Source organism: Colletotrichum aenigma (genome assembly GCF_013390185.1).
Source record: "Colletotrichum aenigma strain Cg56 chromosome Unknown KSG_Cg56_contig04, whole genome shotgun sequence".
NCBI lineage: Eukaryota > Fungi > Ascomycota > Sordariomycetes > Glomerellales > Glomerellaceae > Colletotrichum > Colletotrichum aenigma.
The window spans coordinates 2,411,467-2,430,087 of NW_023500910.1; the positions used below are offsets into that span (position 1 = coordinate 2,411,467).

General features: G+C 56.1%; 4 protein-coding genes across 4 annotated transcripts; 2 read left to right on the top strand and 2 right to left on the bottom strand.

Annotated features, from left to right (window-relative positions):
- Window positions 1-1,489: 1,489 nt before the first annotated feature.
- INV (Invertase) lies at window positions 1,490-3,764 on the top strand (the record flags this gene model as incomplete). Its single annotated transcript, XM_037321779.1, has 2 exons — window positions 1,490-1,796; window positions 2,224-3,764. 2 exons carry the CDS (start codon window positions 1,490-1,492, stop codon window positions 3,762-3,764), a joined length of 1,848 nt encoding a protein of 615 aa, XP_037179691.1.
- A 1,177-nt stretch (window positions 3,765-4,941) lies between these two features.
- CSTLP2 (CMP-sialic acid transporter 2) lies at window positions 4,942-7,783 on the bottom strand (the record flags this gene model as incomplete). Its single annotated transcript, XM_037321780.1, has 4 exons — window positions 4,942-6,626; window positions 6,677-7,007; window positions 7,057-7,197; window positions 7,244-7,783. 4 exons carry the CDS (start codon window positions 7,781-7,783, stop codon window positions 4,942-4,944), a joined length of 2,697 nt encoding a protein of 898 aa, XP_037179690.1.
- Window positions 7,784-14,121: 6,338 nt separating this feature from the next.
- Window positions 14,122-16,722, top strand: CGCA056_v006532 (uncharacterized protein; the record flags this gene model as incomplete). The annotated part of the gene is made up of 4 exons (XM_037321781.1): window positions 14,122-14,457; window positions 14,557-14,750; window positions 14,797-15,259; window positions 15,313-16,722. 4 exons carry the CDS (start codon window positions 14,122-14,124, stop codon window positions 16,720-16,722), a joined length of 2,403 nt encoding a protein of 800 aa, XP_037178805.1.
- A 1,198-nt stretch (window positions 16,723-17,920) lies between these two features.
- CGCA056_v006533 (uncharacterized protein) lies at window positions 17,921-18,585 on the bottom strand (the record flags this gene model as incomplete). The annotated part of the gene is made up of 2 exons (XM_037321782.1): window positions 17,921-18,340; window positions 18,397-18,585. 2 exons carry the CDS (start codon window positions 18,583-18,585, stop codon window positions 17,921-17,923), a joined length of 609 nt encoding a protein of 202 aa, XP_037178801.1.
- Between the last annotated feature and the right edge of the window lie 36 nt (window positions 18,586-18,621).

Sequence of the window (18,621 nt, forward strand, 5' to 3'; positions counted from 1 at the left end):
CCCTCCCGGACCGTCTTGGCTTCCGCGAGAACGACTGTCCAGTCGAGCAGGCGGGGGTACGAATAGAGCGCATCTCTGGTGTTACGCAGCATTGTTGAAGGGTCTTTGTTTCCTGCTAATTAGTGAGGGGCACCGCTTGGGGATTAAAACATGACCCCGCTTTTCCTCTCTTCCTGTTAGTGAAGAAGACAAACACCTCGGGTCGGCTTCTTTGTTCGTTCTTGTCTGTGTCTCACTCCCATTCCTTAGGACCTTCGGGGCCCTCTCGAAGCCAACATCACGATCAAAGGCTTCATCAACAACAAAGTCGGTCGCTCACATGGCCATTGTTTATCTCTTGTCATGTTCCATCCAGTCCGAGTGCTGCCCTCCAACCCCGCATGTCTTCCCCAGAAACATGGTTCCATCATGGTGTCCCACTGCACCAGAGGCCGCTGAGTCCCCCGGCCGCGCCCAGGCACTAAGCAGCGCTGGCGACGGAAATCCTGGCCATGCGACCAATGAAGATCCGGGGGACGGATGAGAGGGGGGAGGGGGAGGGGGAAGGGGGGCAGCACCGAGAACGGGCCTTGCCATTGCGGGGTGTGTTCACCGTCTGTAAGGATGGCGTTCTTCTCTTTGCCCGTTGTTGGCGGTTTTCTTCTGGTGATTAGGTATCGCTTTTGGGCAATTGGGGTAAGGTAGAGAGACATGGAGGAGTTGGAGAAGGTTGGCGGGGTGGTAAGCAGCACCTCAGAGAGACACTGGAAGGGGCCACGAGAGCCAGCCACCTGCCAGATGCCCGCAGAGTCATGAGACCTATCTTTGGTGTGTGTGTGATGCCCACCCTTTCCTCCATTCTGCTCTTGGCGTGCCGCGGTGCCAGGAAACAGCTTCTCCAGTGCGACTACTGCTGCACTTGAGGCAGCGGCGGACGGGGACGGCCAAGCTAAGGCAATGCCACTAGGTACCTTAGGGACGGCTACAACACTTGGCCGCCGTTGCTGTTTCTGCTTGCTAAGGCACTGACTGGCAGCTGCATGTTTTGATTGAAAGAAAGGACAAGAAGAAGAAGAAGAGAAAAGAAAAAAGGGTCCCTTCCGAGGTGGACGGCCTTGAGTCTGGCGCTTTTGATAAATAGCTCCCGTCTTCTCTTGACGACGCCCACGATCCATCCCATCACTCGACATCTATCTCTCTGTCCATCTGCCTCTACATACATCTCTCTGCCTCTACTTGCTAGACGTCCACAACAATACAAAGCATCCTTTCAGCTTCTCACAACTCACAAATGCCCGGCGCCCCAGCTGAGATACATACGGCTGCGCCTCACTCTTACAAGCTTCGTCCTAAAGTCACTCTGCCTTTTCGCTGACACGTTCCGCTACTCAATCCATCCGAAGTCTGTCGATCAGGGACATCCAACCCCCCTACCCGCACCGTTTCGCCCAGAGAGTTTGACACTGGTTCTCTATTAAGGAACGGGGAGCCGGACTCGCCTACCATAGCCATGCGGCAGAACGTCTTCTTTTCATCGCTCCTGGCGACATTGCTCTCATCACCGCCCACGACACACGCTCTGGCTCTCCCGGCTCTCTTCCCTGACGCTCCGCCAGCATCGTCAAGACATCCCCCCGTCTCCCAGGAACTCAGACGCTCCGCCGCAGCCTCCTCCGCCCACCTCGCGAGAATGGCCGCCGCCGACCGATCCGCCAAATGGCGACCCCAGATTCACTTCTCACCACCCGCCAACTGGCTCAACGACCCAAACGGCCTCTTTGTTGATTCAGACGGCGTCTGGCACATGTACTACCAATGTAAGCCTGCCCCTCGCCCGCCCCTCTCACTCGGTTTCATCCTGGTCTTCTTCACATCACATCTCAATAAGCCCGTTTTACTGCTGCTGCTTCTTCGTCTGTTTTGAGTTGTGGAACAAACGTCGCAGACACGAAGCTGCGTCTACCCAACCAATGTCGACGGCGTGTTTCCGCCCGCCTCATTGGATCTGCATTCTGCACACGTGCTAGTGTCCCGTTTGCCGTGAGGGTTGCGCTTCCTGCCAAAGACGGAAACATCACATGCGCGATGATGAGCGTTGCAGCGTCACCCCGCATTTCGGGCGCAATGAGACAGTGCATTCCTCCTCCGCACCCGCCCCCCGTTTTCTTGTCTTCAACACCGTTGGTGGATGAGGCTCTAGCCTATTTCAGACGTCGTGAAGAATCAGCTACTAACCGTCCGCAGATGCCGACAATGTGCCTGGCTCCGGCGTGAAGAATTGGGGTCACACAACGGCCACCGACTTTTACAACTGGGCCGACCACCCCGTTGCCATCCCCGCCACGGCGCGCGACGGCTCAATCTGGTCGGGCAGCGTCGTCGTTGATAAGGACAATATCTCCGGCCTGTTCCCTTCCAACCAGACCAGTGGCGAGGACAACATTGTCGCTTACTACACGTCATGGGAGCCCGACCAAGAGTCCCAGCATCTTGCCTGGTCGTACGACGGCGGCGAGACCTTTATTCAGTATGAGGGCAACCCCATCATCTCACTGAACCGCCACGGCTTCCGCGACCCCAAGCCGTCCTTCCACCATGAGTCGAACACCTGGGTAATGGTCCTGTCGATGGAGAACCAGGTGGCTTTCTACACCTCGTCGGACCTCGTCCACTGGACGCAGGCGTCCATCTGGAACCCCGGGCGCAACATTGGTCTCATTGAGTGCCCTCAGATTCTTCAGATTCCCACCAAGGATAAGAGCGGTAAGATTGTCGGCTCCAAGTGGGTTTTGACTCTGAGTTTGGGCGGCGGCTCGCCGACCGGTGGCGCCGAGGTGTCGTACCTTACCGGTTCTTGGGACGGCACCACCTACACGCCCGACGGACCCGTCTCACGGAGAGGCGTCCAAGCGAGACAAGACAGCTTCGCGATCCACGACTTCGACTTTGGCCCGGACAACTACGCCACCGCCTTCTTCCACCTCCAGGACGACAACGACGCAGGCCGTGATGCGTACTCCGTCACGTGGGCCGTAGATGCTACTTCGTATGGCTGCTGCACCCCGACAGACGGAGAAGGCTGGCGCCACTGCATGGGCGGTGTCCGCCGCCACTGGCTCGACGCAGCCACCAACAAGCTCGTCTCCGTCCCCGCGGGCGACCTGTCCAAGCTCGCCAGCACTACCGCCGGCTGGAACCCCATCATCGACGAGAAGGACGTCGCCGGCATCGAGGGCACCAGCTCCGTCATCCGCGAGTTCAACCCGGCCGTCGAGTGGACGCTGACCGTGCGCATGGCCAAGTCCCTCCTCCAAGAGGGCTCCACCGCGTCCGCGGAGCTCTCCTTCGAGGGCTCCCAGTCCAACGGCTCCGAGAAGGTCTCGCTCGGCTTCCAGTTCACCGGCAGCGCCAACAGCGCCGCTCCCGTGGCAAGCCTCAACATCGCCCGCGCCAGCAACGCCTGGGACCGGTCGGGCTCCTTCGGCATCTCAGACGTCCAGGCGCTGGAGGTCGCCTCCGAGGAGGGGTCCAGCTCCAACGTCGAGTTCCACCTGCACGGCGTCATCGACCGCTCCATCCTGGAGGTCTACGTCAACGGCGGTGTCGAGGCCGGCACCATGCTCTACTTCACCGAGAACCCGCTCGACAGCATCATCATCACGCGGGGCGGCTCCAACTCAAATGGCATCACGTTTGACTTCAAGGCGACGGCGCTCAAGAGCTCGTGGGGCTCGTACGAGGAGAAGGCGTCCGCGCAGGACAAGTGGGTGACCGAGGAGTTGTAATTATGGGTAGCTGCATCTTTTGAATATCATGACTTTGCGCATCGTCACATTTGTCTTGTGTATATTGGTAATCTGGGTCTTCTGTGCCATGCCAATAGTTTTTCGTTAGAGGCGTATAAGCCATCACGATTCTGATGAATCCCATGCCATCAACACAACGTACAAATCAAGACAATCTCAACATCTCAAAACATAACCCATCATCCACCAAAACCCACCCACCGTGTGTACAAACCACAAAAACAGTGACGATACCACAACCAAACGTAGATACACACAGTAAACAGAACCAGTCGTAGTAGTTGTTGGAGACCAATGACGTCTGCAAACCATCCCCAAACTCCATCATCCCAGGGAGTGTTTCAACCCCAACTGGCCTCCCCCCCCCCCCCCCCCCCCCCCACCACACATATACATGTGACTGTCACATTTTCCATCCGAAGTAAACAAAACAAAACGGTAGCTGCGAGAAAGGACGCATCAAGGTGGGAGGGGCAAGGTAAAGTAAGGCAAGGTAAGGCAAGCATGGAAACACCACCACAACTGGTTCAGAGCTCCAGTGTAAGAGGAATGCTGATCTGGATTTGAGCACCACACAACATCAAGCCATCATTCCATTTGCAACATGTGCCAAGGAGCATACGATATGCCCGAAAGCTGACTGAAAGCAGGCCTATCATCTCTAGCAAGACGGCAAGACAATTGAAGAAATGAAATGGAATTTTATTACACTCTTTTTATAACTTTTTGCCAGTCCAGCTCGCCTCAAGGAACTGCATTGACAAAAGCTGCTGCCTGCTTACTTGCTTGCTTCGCCCATACCGCTAAAGTGGAGGGGCTATTTGTGATACCATCTCTGACGCCGTTGACCGCCCACGCCTACCTTTGTGCTTAAGAAAGTGAACAGAGAAAAAGAAAAGGTCTATATCGTACCATATCCTGCGACAACACACACAAAGTGCACACTCTCTCACACACATCGTTCAGTTTGATAACTCAACACACGTTTCCTTTTCTCTCTCCATGCGACAGAGCCAATATCTACTAGACCACACACCACTCTGTGTCGTTGCTCGTGTTCGACCGTCCGGGTCCCTCTCCGATGTGGGATATCTCAAAGCATGCAAAAAAACGAAAAACAAAAGGACGCAGACAGAGAAACAGAAGAATACAGGGCTTAGTAGCCGAACCCAGCGACCGCAGCGATGACTTCACGTCGTAACCTGCGCTTCACGTCTGGGTCCCTGTCTGCTTCCCTGAGGACGTCGTTGGGGTCCTTCTTCTCTGCCTCCTTTGGCGCCTCCTTAGGGGCCTCTTTGGGAGGCTCCTTGTTATCCTTGTGCTCCTCCTTTAGGGGCTCCTTGTCTGCCGGCTTGACCTTGCTGGGGTCGGCCTTGGGGTCGCCAGGCTTGCCAGTGTTGTCCACTGGTGCCTTTTCACTCTTGAGCTTCTCCTTCTCTTGAGCGGCCTTGTCCTTGGCCAACTGGTCTGCCCGCTGGTCATCCTCGAGGGCATCATCCTTGGCTGGCGCGACCTTCTTCGCCTCGCCATTGTTGATGCTCGCCAGCGCGGCGCTGTCAAACATGTGCGCGCTCTCAGCACTTGTCATGGCGTACTTGGTCGCATTCAGGGGCTGGCCCAGGATGCTGGCCTGAGCGTCGAGCTTTTCGTAGAACGCATTTGTAGGAACATCCTCCAAGTAGTTGAGGCGATGGCCGCAGCGGGCGCCCAAGACGTCGCGGACCTTGGGGTTGGAGCTGCAGCAGTGGCCCCAGCAGTCACTGATGTGGTCGATGACAGACCGGAAGGGGTTGCGTCGGCGGCTCTGGTCGATGATGTGGATGATTGTGGGAATGGCGACCTCGTGAAAGACGCCGAAGCCGGCGAAAACCTCGGACAGGAAAATGTAGTCGGCGAAGAAGCGGCGGGGGATGTAGTAGATATCGCTCCAGCCAACACACCACTCATCGCGGCGGACCTTGTACTCGAGGTCGAAGTTGTCGACAACAGCAGCGGCAGCCATGGCAGTACGGTGGAAGTCCTGGCCCCAGCCCCACCAGTTGTAGTTCTTGGTCTCCGTCAAGCACATGTATTCAGGGCCTCCGTGAGACGGCGGGGCGGTATCAATGATGGCGGGGAAGTGGATGTTGTAGGGGTTCATGCCGGTCCAGCCAAGAGGGTCAATCCACGCGTCGAAGTGGTAGTACATCAGGCCGTCAATCTCGGGCTGGGTGTCGAGAATCAACTTCATGGTGCGAGCGACCTGTTTGTAGACGGTAAATGTGCCGGGGAACTGGTCGTGGGTCAAGTTGTGGAACTCGGGGTCCTCCTCCTTGAACATGTTTGGCATGGAGATATGAACCGTGTGGAAGAACGGCTCGTACTTCTGCAGCATGGGAATGCGCTCGGGACGCGCAGAATTCCACCTGATCATCGCCATAGTGTTCTTGAATGGCGAAAAAATCTTCTCCTCATTGCCAGTGACAGGCTTCGGGCCGGTCGCAGGGGCCGCCTTAGATCCGCCTTCCTTGGCGAAGTCGGGCATCTTAGCCTCGGACATGGTGAGGAATGCCACAATGACAATGGTGATGAAGCTCGCAACGATCAGGAATATCTTGTTATACTTGCGCGCAACAGCCGCGAGCTTGCCGAAGAATGACAGCTTCTGGGGCTCATTGGACTGAGCGGCGTTGGGATCCTTCGGGGGCGGGTTGTCCATGTACAGCCAGGAGGCAATGAAGACCACGACGGTACCGGGGAGGACAAGGAAGCTGAGGTTGGTACCGAAAAGAATCGGCGACACGTACAGAAGGATACCGGTGGCCACGGCAGTCGCAAAGCACTTGATGACGGCATCGGCGTCTGGACAAGTCAGCGACGTAGATCAAAAGGGGTACCCGTAGGTTACTTACACTTGTAGACAGCGGTAATGGCAAGGCCGATGAACACATTGCTGACGATGACCATGATGGCGCCGAAGCTGTTGTAGCCCTCGAAGAAACCCGGCTCATCGGCCTTGAGTGTCTTGATAACCAGATGGCACAGCAGGTTGCAGGCGGCACCAGCAGCGTACAGAATCATGTTGTCGGCGTGCAAGCTCGAGTCATCAGTCTTGAGCAAAGCCTGGTTGTAAACTCCCGAAGACGCGCTCAGGAAGACCTGGAAAAGCAGAATGAAGTACGTGCTGAAAGGATACGTGGTGCCCGTCGTGGGGTTGTACTGGGTAACCATCAAACCGCAAATCTGGTCTATGTTAGTCCAGTCAATACCGTGAATGGACAGGGGATCAGACCTGCATGACAATGGCAATCCACTGAATCTTGGAAATCTTGGTGTTGAGGGTCGCGATCATGACGAGTGCGGTGATGAAGGTGACGCCGCTCTTGGTCAGTTGAATTGTACCGGGGTCGGCCATTTTGTAGCTGACGAAGATCTACACCATTAGCAGAGAGCAACAGCAAGCGGGTTTTCTCACATACCGAGTTGTTGATGAGGACGTAGAACAGCGCCAAGTTGCAGAAACCGTAGCGGACGTCTCTCGTGACCTCGCCTCGTACATAGCTCCAAAACGTCCTCAGGTCCAGCTTTGGCAATGGCATGTGCTTGTCGACGACGGAGCCATTGCTCGAAGAGCTGGCACTTCCGTTCAGTCCCTCCTCCTCACGCTTCTCATCCAAACTACTCCTCTCGTTTGTAGGCAGCTCCGAGGTGGCGAGGGAGGAGTAGCCGCTGCCGCCACCACGAGTCGAGGGACGGATGCCATCGGCAGCCCGTCTTTTGCACTCGTTGTAGAAGAACATTGTGGACAGAAGCATTTTGAAGAACTCGGAAATGGTGACGGAGGCAGATGGCGAGAAGGAATATGAGCCGCCGGTCTGAGCAACCTTCATGATAATTCCAATGCCGACCTGAATGGCGACGAGGCCGAGGGCAGCAGCGTAGGCGGCATGCTGAGGCCCGCTGGGAATCCAGCTGAGGGGCTTCAAGAAGAGCCCCAATACGCTTCCGTGTCGTAACATGGTTGCGGTTCACCAGCCGCTAACGGGCGGTTCTGTTCGTGTGTTGAGGGTCGAGGGATCGAAATTCGTCGCGGGGTGTAAAAGCTGGAGGACCGGGCGAAAACGAGCGTGATGGGAGATGTGACAGCGGGCTGCGAAATGGGCTGGGCACAGAATGTGTAGCCCGGCTGCAGTGCACAGGTTGGAGGATTGGTTGGTGTTGGACTCGGGCGGTGCTGCTGGCGCAGTGCAGAAAGGGAAGTCTTGGGTCGTCTTTAGGTTTCCTGGGGGTGGGGAGATGACGCTTGCTGTGCCGTCGTGTCCGACATGCGCTGGCGTCTATCTTTCGTAAAGTCGTCTGGGAGTCGTCTCGAGAGGCTCTCGTGCGGTCGTCGATGTCGTCGTCGTCGGCGTCGTCGCTCGTTTTCGATTGCGATGGGCCCAGGATCGCAGAGGAAAAGGTCGCTGGACAGTTGTGAGGGAGGGAAAAGGAATGGGTGGTCGGAATTGCAGGATTACAGAAGGAGCAGGCGGAAGAGCAGAACAGGTGCAGGAATGATTGTTGCACCGGAGCGGCAAAGCGAAGACTGGACGTGGGAGTGGGAGCCCATGGGCAGGTCGAGAACGGGAAACGGAAGGCACCACAGGGGAGGGGGGAAGGGAACACTGCACCGGGCGCGGTCGCTGGAAGCCGAATCCTGGAGGTGCCCACTCGAAGCTGACATACTTTCCCGTAGGTACAGTGTCTGCGACAAGGGGGTGCGAGGGTACTTTGCGAGGTACACGCCCCAGGTACCTATCTGGATACTAAGGCAAGGTACCCTGCTGAGGCTGCTGGGGGAAATGGGGCAATCGGGGGAGCCAAGCAATCCCAATGGGAACTTTAGCAGTGTGAGAGAGTGCTGCGAGGGAAAAGTGGGGTCGTTGGGGGAAAATAGAACAGACTGTGATTGGCTGGGGTAATGACACGGTGCAGCAGTCGGCCGTCTGGCTGCACTCCTACCGATGGCACCGACCCAGGGTCGGAGGGGCCGCACTGTGTCAGGATTAAAGTAGCCGATCTCTGACAACGGGCCTTTAGCACCACGTCAGGCAAGCCAGGACACGGGTGTTACGCTCTTCTACTGCGATGGCTTATTACCTATTCTCTGTTGCTGTGTGCTGTGTGCTGTGTGCTGTGTGCTGTGTGCTGTGTGCTGTGTGCTGTGTGCTGTGTGCTGTGTGCTGTGTGCTGTGTGCTGTGTGCTGCTGCTGCTGCTACGGTCATCCATCAACACAGCGAGACAGGATGACCGGCCTCCGACCTGCAACCGGTGCCGAGGGTTGAAACCTCGATCGAAATGCGATGTTCAGTGGCCAAGCAGCGCCCCCAACCCGAGTCTGGGTCTGATGTCCTGCTGCTGTCGTCGCTGTTGACCTGATGAGCTGAACCAGCAGAGCTGCGTTGCGTTCCATTGAGAAGGTGCCGTTGCACTCACACACACGCCGCCAAGCTGATGGTCGAACGCCACGACAGGTACAGACGCACTCCCAAGAAAAAGGGGGAAACTCAATCTTATCGCCAGCAGCCATCAACGCCCGTGGAAATGTGTCAGATTCCTTTTTTTTTCTTGCGTCTCCTGGCTGAAAGGCTGCAGCTGCGTGTCGCCCCGAGACAGCGTGGCTGGCCAACCCGTTCCTGGCCTGGTCTGACAGCCTCGACGAACGGCTTCTGTGTCTATGTTCTTTTTGGCCGTGACTGCAAAAATCACTAGACGAACCTATTGGACTAAGCTGCTTCCCCTGATGTGTTGCTGACTTGTTACCATGGTTCTCGACTTTCAAAGAGTGGCGGCGGAGTTCCTCTCGAGACTTGACACTGAGAAACGTGCCCTCTGGTGGCCTTTTCCCGTCTTCATGGATGGATTGATCGAGTCCCCTCCCTCCCAAGGGTCTTGTACCTTGCGTGCAGTGTCCGATTTGCCAAAGTAGCCGCACAGTACGGCCCGCCTCGAGGGATCTCACTTTGGTGCTCATCAATCAATTAGCGTTAATTGGACCTCTCCACCCTTACATGCTCATCATTTCGTAGTGCCCGCACCCATCAGCACCGCTGCACCGCACACAATGCTCACTATTGCCTCCATGTCAATACTTTGTACTAGGTAAGGCACCTTGAGTTTGGTAGGACAGAGTGCTCAATCCCCTCCGTGTCCGCCGCCCGCAGCTCGTCGCCGCCAGTTGCATCTCCCCTGGGCGCGTCGGCCGCGTCTCAGTGGTTCAAAGCGCGCCTGAAATCGCCATCTGCGAGGTGTACGGTGGTCGGATGTCGTCGATAGGGCTGGGGAAAAGGGAAAACCACCTGCAAGAGAATGCTTGTTCGTCTTGTCCGTGTCCAGACTGCTGGTAAACCGCTGCCGTCTTTGCCGTCTTCGCCCGTGAGCCAAGTCAGATCCCATCCACCCAGCTGCAATCGAGCCATCAAATCACATCAACTGAAGAAAATGCTTGATGCGCCTCCCGGCAGGGAGCCCGACAACTGCGAATTGTGTATGTCACAAAAAGAAATTTCTCGAAGGGATGGTGGGAAGATGCGCGCAAATCCGACTTCTTATCTACCAATTCATTTTGATGCTGTAGATCAGGCTCACAAGGTTTAATCACCAATAAATTTTTCTTGAGGTGTCGTCTTGGCTCTTGTGCTGTCGGCCGCAGCTGCCTGTTCGTATCCGGGCAATGGGGCAGCGGCAAAGGAGCCAAGGTGTGAAGGGACGAAAAAAAAAAAAAAAAAAAAAGGGAAAGTGGTACTTGCCCGGTCCCGCCATCGAAGCTTTTCCAACGTACCCATCGCCAAATATTTCGTCTCTTTCTGATATTGCGACGTTCATTTGACTGACACAACCCTTAGAACTACCAACAACACCGCGCAATAAGGGAAAGAAAATCCGCACTGCATGTGAAGACCAACCACGGAACAGAGTCCGACGAAAACCGAACGCCAACCCCAGCTGTCAAACCAGCAACGCCCTTGGGATGAGTGGCATGACCGCATTTACGGCGTCCCACCGCCACGGACAACTCCGTAAACCTTACGCCGATGGGTGCTGCTGTTCTCCCTCTCCTGCGTCGATATGCTTCGAGAAGGACGCCGAACACGCAGGCATGCGACATCGGGGGCACAGACAGGACGACGCACGACGACGCAGCAATTACGACACGGTCGACACCATCATGACCATCAATGCGGGAGAAACCCAAAAATGTACGGATAGACTCGGACTGCTGGTTCGTCCTCTCTTTTCCCTCCCCGCCTCGCCGTCGTCTCGCATCCCGTCCGTACCTTGCAGAGCAACACAACAGCAGCAATTCCCTCCATCATCAACGACTTTCAAACGCAAATGCGCGTCTTGGCGGCAACAGGACAATCCCTGCCCAGGGCATCGCCCACTGGGCCACTCTTTCGCTGTGCCAATATTAAAAAAAAGTGAGGCAGCTCCCTGGACAATGAAACACACCAGATAACTTTATCTGAACAAGGACTCGCTGTATTCCCCGGATTCTCCCAGCATCTTCCCTTGAGGCCAACGGCATGTTACCCATCGCTCGGTACCTTCGGGAACAAAAAATGGTGCCATTTCCACCCTACAGGCTACCGACGGCACCCTTTTATTCTCCGCCTGTCACTTCTTCTTGGGAAGCTATCGACGAGTCAAGAGCCTGTTTCAGAACATGGACCGCCGGCCGCGACGACGCCTTTCCTCTGCCACCGCTCCGTCCCAACTGGGGTGTTACCCTCTCATTCTACTGCGGTACTGCAGCACCACCGTTGCCATCTTACGCGGCTATCTATCAAACTTTGTGCGAGTGGGTGTCGTCGTTGCACTCAACACTCGTCTTCTGTTAATCTGACTTTGCCCTCTTTACACTATCTGGTTCAGGGCGGTGGATCAACGCGCCCTGCGTCAATTCATCATCGCGTTCGGCCTGCGTGTAACTGGTACAGCCCGAAAGCGCGCCCCCTTTCTCAGTTCCGAAGTCCAGACCGGCAGCAAGTCAATGTACGACAACCGTCACTCAATGCATCTCCGAGTGAAATGAAGCCCCTGAAAAGAAGAGACGACGAATTAAACGGCCAACCGCAGGCGCGAGTTGGCTTTCTCCAACCAGTCCTATCAATCCGAAGCCTCCAATGCAGGTTTGTGGCCGTCGACTGAGACTGTCTTTCCTAAGCCTCCTTCATCACCGCACCAATGCCATCTCCGAGGCTCTTTGTACCCACGTTCGACGGCTTCTTCCCCCTGCGTCTCCGCCAATCCCACGCAGGGCTGACAGCATGAGCAAAGCAATTTTGCGACCACCCTGGGCCGGGCTGGGATTCTGTGTGGGTGGCTGACTGCAGCAGTCTGAAATGGCGCTCGTTCAATGTTCTTCTCTCGCTCGGCAGCAGACCTGCAGACGCCGACCACACACGACGCTGCTACAGCACATGGTCATCTTTACTACTTTCGTCCCATCTCCTCGCGTCGTCGTTTCCCGCTTGCCCTCCAACCAGAGCCAAGAGCAAGAATAGTTTGCTGCACAGCAGATGCTGAAAATTGGGACGGCCAAGCCTACACACAGGGAGTATTCAAGACCGACAACTGACGAATGGATGAGGTCAACCAGCAGAAAGCAAAGTCAAAGCGGCGCTTGCTTCCGTCCGCCTCGTTCAGGGGCTTGTGTTCTCACGTCAACCTGGCCCCTCGCTTTGCGCGTGTGGTGTCTCTGTCCTCGCAAATGTGATCGCCATGATCCAACGCGCGGTGCCCGTTTCTGCCCCTCGTGGCTACCTTACCAGACAAGAGTTCAAACGTTGCACAGTCTTGGGCGGTCATGAATAAGAGCCCCTGGCGGCCGAGGTTCGTGAGATGGGGGCAGAGTTTCCGAGGCCCCATCCAGCGCCCCGGGCAAAGTGAGGACTGATTAGAAAAGTCGTGAGGTGATGCGCTGGCGGGAATACGGGCACTTCCTTTCTGGACCTGGAAGCCTGGAAGAGAAGTCGCTTCCCTCGTCTGGGGTCCATCGGGCTGGGCTGGTCCGGGCGTCGAGGGTTCTCTTGGGCAACAGGGGTATCAAGACACAGTGTGGCGGTCCTCGACGCTAACTGTCTCCAGCCGGGGGTGTGGTCGAACGGGGTCCACTCCCGCATCCATTGACACTCGCTCCCGGCCGGCGTGCAAATGGCAGTGACATGGCAGCAATCCGTCGGTATCGCTAGTCTAGTTGTTGGCTACGCAGCACGCCTTAGGAGAAAATAATGGGATGCGGCATGGCAACGCAGAGCCCCTATTCTCTTGCGCCTGTCTACCTGTCTGACGTTGGACCTTGGACTGGTAAGGGAGGTAGATATGCGGCGCGAGGAAAGGCAGCAGCACAACTCAAGATTAAGTGGGCTGTCTTCTGATGGTCCAGCCCGCCTGGCCAAGCCCTCAGCGCGCGAAAGGACCCCTGAGGGGCGCTTCCCCTATCCTTGTCCTCCAAGATGCTGCCTGCATGCAGCCTGCGGGCAGTGTAAGAAAAATGTAAGCCCAGGGCAACAGCGATAGAGGGGCACGACAGGGAGCTCAAGGCGGAGAGACCCCCAAATGGATGGGCTTTACATGATGATTTGGCCCTCGGGGGCCGGCTGCCGCTGATGTTGCTGCTGCTGCTGCCGCTGCCGCCCGCATTGGATCTGTTCGAGTTGGAGGAAATTAAAATAGCTTAGCCCATTTTCGCAGAATGAGGGCCGAACTTTTTTTTTTCGACCCCCGCGCAGCAAGTTGCTCTCCCCTGTCGGCTTTCACAGCGATCGTGTCCCCAAATCAACCGTGGTCACTTCTGTCACTGTGCTTCTTGCCGGCCGGGATACGTACCTTATTAGTCTGTACGGCATGCTGTCCATCCATCCAGAGTAGCCAGAGTAGGGAAATGTAGTCGGAGTAACACGAGAGGGACACCTTACACCTAGCCCCATTACCGGACCTTTTTCTTTTACGTGCTTCTTCCTAAGCTCCCCATCGCGACCTCAAGCTTCACATTTTACCTGTTTCTTTTTCTTCCGTGAGCTAGGTTGGAACCTTGTCGAGATCTGCATCTATCTCATCCCTCGCTGGAAACGCCGTGCGACGACATCTTGTTTCTCGGCTGTGGTTTCTGAAAGTCTCACCTCACCGCCGCCACGGTCCCACCAGAATTCAGAGACATTTCCCATCGTTGCGCGACAGAGGGAAAGTCCAGAACGCATTCTGCCCGCCCACGCGCTCAAGTGGCTTTTTGACCATTCCACCACTCCTTTTCGCATCCGGCGAGAGGACACACTGCTGCAACGTAGCCGTTGATCCCTTCGTCAAACCAACACAATGGCCCCTCAGACAGCAGCGGCGGCAGCCGCGCCCAACGGCGACAACCTCGACTATGAGCCCATCAACGTAATTATCCCAATCGGCGGCATTGGCTCTCGCTTCGCCAAGCAGGGCTACCGCTACCCGAAGCCTCTCATCAACATCGTCGGCCGTCCCATGCTGCTATGGCTGATCGACAACCTCAGCCTCAAGCCCGGCGACACCTTGTGGATGGCGGTCAACGAGGAGATTGACGACGAGTTCAGAATCGGCCAGCTCGTCAGCAAGACCTTCTCCAAGATCGACTTCAGGCTGCTGCGCCTGCGGCACCAGACCAAGGGTGCCAGCGAGACGGTAAGCTACTGTTTCCTCTCTTGCGCCCGCTCGCCAATGGAGGGGCAAAGTGCGCAGAGCCAAGTGCGAGGCCCACGTCGCTAATCTCTCGCCTTCCAGCTGTACATTGTCACCCAGAGCATGACCAAGAAGCACCTCGAGCGCAAGACTGTCTCCCTCGACTGCGACACCATCTACTGGGCCGACGTCCTCCAGGACATTCGCAACATGCCCAAGGGCCATGGCGGCTGCTTCTACTTCCCCGACGTCGGCGACAAGCCCATTTTCTCATACATCAAGACCGAGGCCACAAAGTGAGTCGCATGTGAATGTGGAAAGTAGCGGTGCTAACAGCAACAGGGACGGTTTGGAGCGCATTGTAGACATTCAAGAAAAGAAGGCCATCTCCAACAAGGCCAACACGGGCGCATACGTTTTCCCTACGGCAGGTCAGCTCAAGTCATGGGCCTCGGAGAACCTCGACATGAAGAGGCCCGACGGCTCAGAGGTGGGCGAGTACTACACCTCGCAGATGATTGCCCTCATGATCCAGAACGGTGTTCCCTACCTGGGCATGCCCGTCAAGACGAAGGATTTCAGCGTCGTTGGCACTCCCGAGCAGCTTCAGGACCTCCTGAAGCTTCTCAAGTCCGACACCTCGAACCTGCCGATCAAGCTGAAGAAGCGCCGCTTCTGCTTCGACCTCGACATGACTCTTGTCGGTGTGCCCGCCATTCCTGGCGACTACTCGACGTGCCCGCCCATCGAGAAGAACATTCGTCTCGTGCAGCAGCTGTACAACGCGGGCCACTACATTATCATTGTAAGTCGATCTTGGCGCTTGGCAGGGATGAGCGACCGCTAACCGGACGGCAGCAAACCGCTCGTCGCATGCGAACACACAAGGGCAACATTGGTTCCGTGCTCGCAGACGTCGGCCCCGTCACCTTTGCCCAATTGGCCAAGTACGAGATCCCGTACCACGACATCCACTTCGGCAAGCCCTACGCCGATGTCTACGTCGACGACTTGGCGGTCAATGCCAACCTGGATACTATGCGGGAAATCGGCTGGCTGCTGGACGAGCAGGACCCTGCCGCACTAATCGGCGAGGAGGCCAGTGCAGGCGAGGAGGCGAAGAAGGCCGGCATGATTGCGGCGCGCGACTTCAACACGATCCAGATTATCGGCGACAAGGTCATTAAGTCGAGCAAATCGGAGAACATTCTCGGCGAGCTGTTCTTCTACTCCCACATGCCCTCCGAGATCTCCCACATTTTCCCCACCGTCTACAATGTCGACTACATTGCCGACACCTCCATCTACAACATCACAATGGAGAACCGCCGCGGTCTGACCTTTTCTCACCTGCTGGTCGGCCGCTCCATCACCAAGGGCCGCCTCATCTCCCTCCTAAAGTCCCTCCACACTATCCACACCACCGCCAGCACCGAAAAGGCCACTCTCAAGATTCCCTCAGCGCTGGAGAAGAAGTTTGAGGAGCACTCCCTGGCGCGCGCGAACCACCGTGTTAACATTTACGCAAACTACGGCTCCAAGCTGCGCAGCCGCTACTACAAGGACCAGGACAAGTACGACGCCCTTGGGCCCTTGGCCGGCTCCCTCTTTGCTCGCATCAACGAGTTCCTCGACACATACGAGGCTGAGGAGAAGGGAGTGCACGCCCAGGTTATCCACGGCGACCCCGTTTTCAGCAACGCCATCCTTTCCAAGGACGAGAAGCTCGTCAGCTTCATCGACGTGCGCTGCCAGCTCGAGAACACCCTGACGCCCGAGGGCGACATTCACTACGACCTCGGCAAGGTCCTCCAGTCTCTCTGCGGCTACGACCACATCCTCTTCATGAGCGCAAACAACCATGACCTTCGTGGTGCCCTGGAGACTGATGCGCCCCTACTTGATGAGGCCGACCAGGACCTCCTCAACGAGCTGCAGGAGGTCTTCTTCACCTTTCTTGAGGAGACGTACTCTGTCCGCCTCCACCGCAAGACTCTCTTCCGCATCACTGCTTCGCTCTTCTTCAGCCTCATCCCCCTGCACCGCCCCGAGCTCGGCGCCGTCTTCCTGCGCATGTGCAAGGAGACGCTCGACAAGGCGAGCAACATCAACTACGGCCCCAATGCGCGCTCCATTGCGGGTTTGACGCTTAGCCGCCGCGCGAGTTCCAACTTTGCGGATGAGAGCGGACGCGAGATGCCCGTCGCCAACACCAACACCAAGGGCGAGAGCCTCGATATCCCCAACGTGGTCGTCAGCTCAAAATAGGTGACTGTCGCTGACGGGATGTAGCGCCAGGGGAGGAGGAGGAGGGACAGAACGAGCGGAGCCAGGGACGGAAAGAGAGGTTGTGCTGGCCACGGGTTATAATACACCGAGATGTGGGTTGCTTGTGTGGGTTGCATTGATGACATGGGCGGAGAGCTCTTGTGGGGTCGATTCATCGGGGTCTTTTTGCGGGGAACTAAAATCACAAGTGGTGTCTTGTCTGCCGCGATTGCTATTTTTTGTATTGGAAAAAAGGAGCGATACTGTTTCTTCTCTTCATGTCTATTGTTCCCGAGTTGATGAGGATCATGTACTACTATACCAAGTTACACCAAGAGCCATGTGTTACGGATCCAAGCATTCGAGTTAGAGAGCTCGAGTCGAGTGAACAGTGATTGTCGTTGCGGGCCACGTACCTGGTCGGTCGCCTGAGCAGGCGTTTTTGGCACGAGGTTTCTTCACATCCAACGGTTGGTGGCGCATATGTGGCGTAGCCGCATTTCTCACAGCATGAAGCTAGAGCCAATGTCAACTTTACCAAGGACGACCCGACTTTGAGCTGGTTGTCGAAAGCCTTGTTTCGAAAAGACTGCCATCAGCCTGATCTATACATTTGTAGTTCCACAAGTCGTATGGTTTCGGTCTGCATCGCGGACGTCGGGGTAGTAGTGTCTGCCGGCGGCGACTTGCGCATGTCTCCTAATGAACCCAACTCGTGCAAGGGAAGTGGCATTCGCCGGGATGTCTCCAATGGCAACGGCTTCGAGATCCTCAACCTTCTGTCTATCTTGCTCTTCTTGATGAGTTAATTCCTTGTGGGACCACAAGCCCAGCTAGCTTGAGCCCAGCGGCAACTCCGACGGCTAATTTTTCGCCCGGGTGCGACTCGGCCATCTTACAGTGACCGTCGATGATGAGCGTGTTGCTGTTATTGCGGGTAGAGGGGTATCTGACGTTGGGCATTGTGCCGGTGTAAATTTGGGCGTCATGTTCACAATCACAAAAAGTGGCGGCGTAGTCATGTCAATGACCGCTGTGCAATGTTGCAAAAACAGTGACAATACAATACGACTGGTAAGTCGGTAAACAAGCAGCTAGGCGAGAGTATGGGGCCGCAAGGAAAATCGCTGGACACGACTGTATTGAGGCAAGTGTGGAGAGTTACGCACATGTAGTACTACCCGAGACGAGCTCTCTGTTAAGACAAGTAGTCGTCATATCGCCTTTCATTTCCTGCAAGCTTTCTCATATACTCAATCTTCTTCACGCCCTCCATCTTCGAGATAGCCACAATGGTGTCGTCATCGAAGAAGCCTTTGTAGTAGTCTTTGTCGAAAAGCATCAGTCCTACTTGGTCTGTCACGACTCCCGAAGCATGACCACTCCGAATGACGTTTGAAAGCCCCATCAAGTGCTTGAACTTGTCCCAAAGCTCCTCCTGCCGCAGATAGATTTTGAAATAGTGGTTGTAGACCTCCCAATCGCCCTGAGCCCTCTCAATGACGCCTGATCCCCTTTTGTATATATCGTCGAGGTTCATCCTAGCGGGCAGCCCGCCGGTTTCTCTGCACTCGTCATCGGTGCATGTCTTGGACGACGCCGGCCATCTCCACATGCCCTCGCCATCGCCGTTGGAACGGAGACGTGGGTGGAACGGAGACGTGGGTGGGGTACGATGGAAATGGAGTTGTCCTCAGTCGTAACGGCCGTCGCCGCTGCTTCTGATGGCACGGTGATGTTGACGGGTGCTGTGTTGGAGGAAAGCTTGGAGGAAAGTTCGCCGACCTCTGATCTCAGTTTCCAGATCCAAGTTGACAGCATGATGGTGAGGATGAGATGCGAAAGACTGACAAGGCCGCGCATCGTGATGAAGTTTGATCTGATCAGTCTCGTCATTCT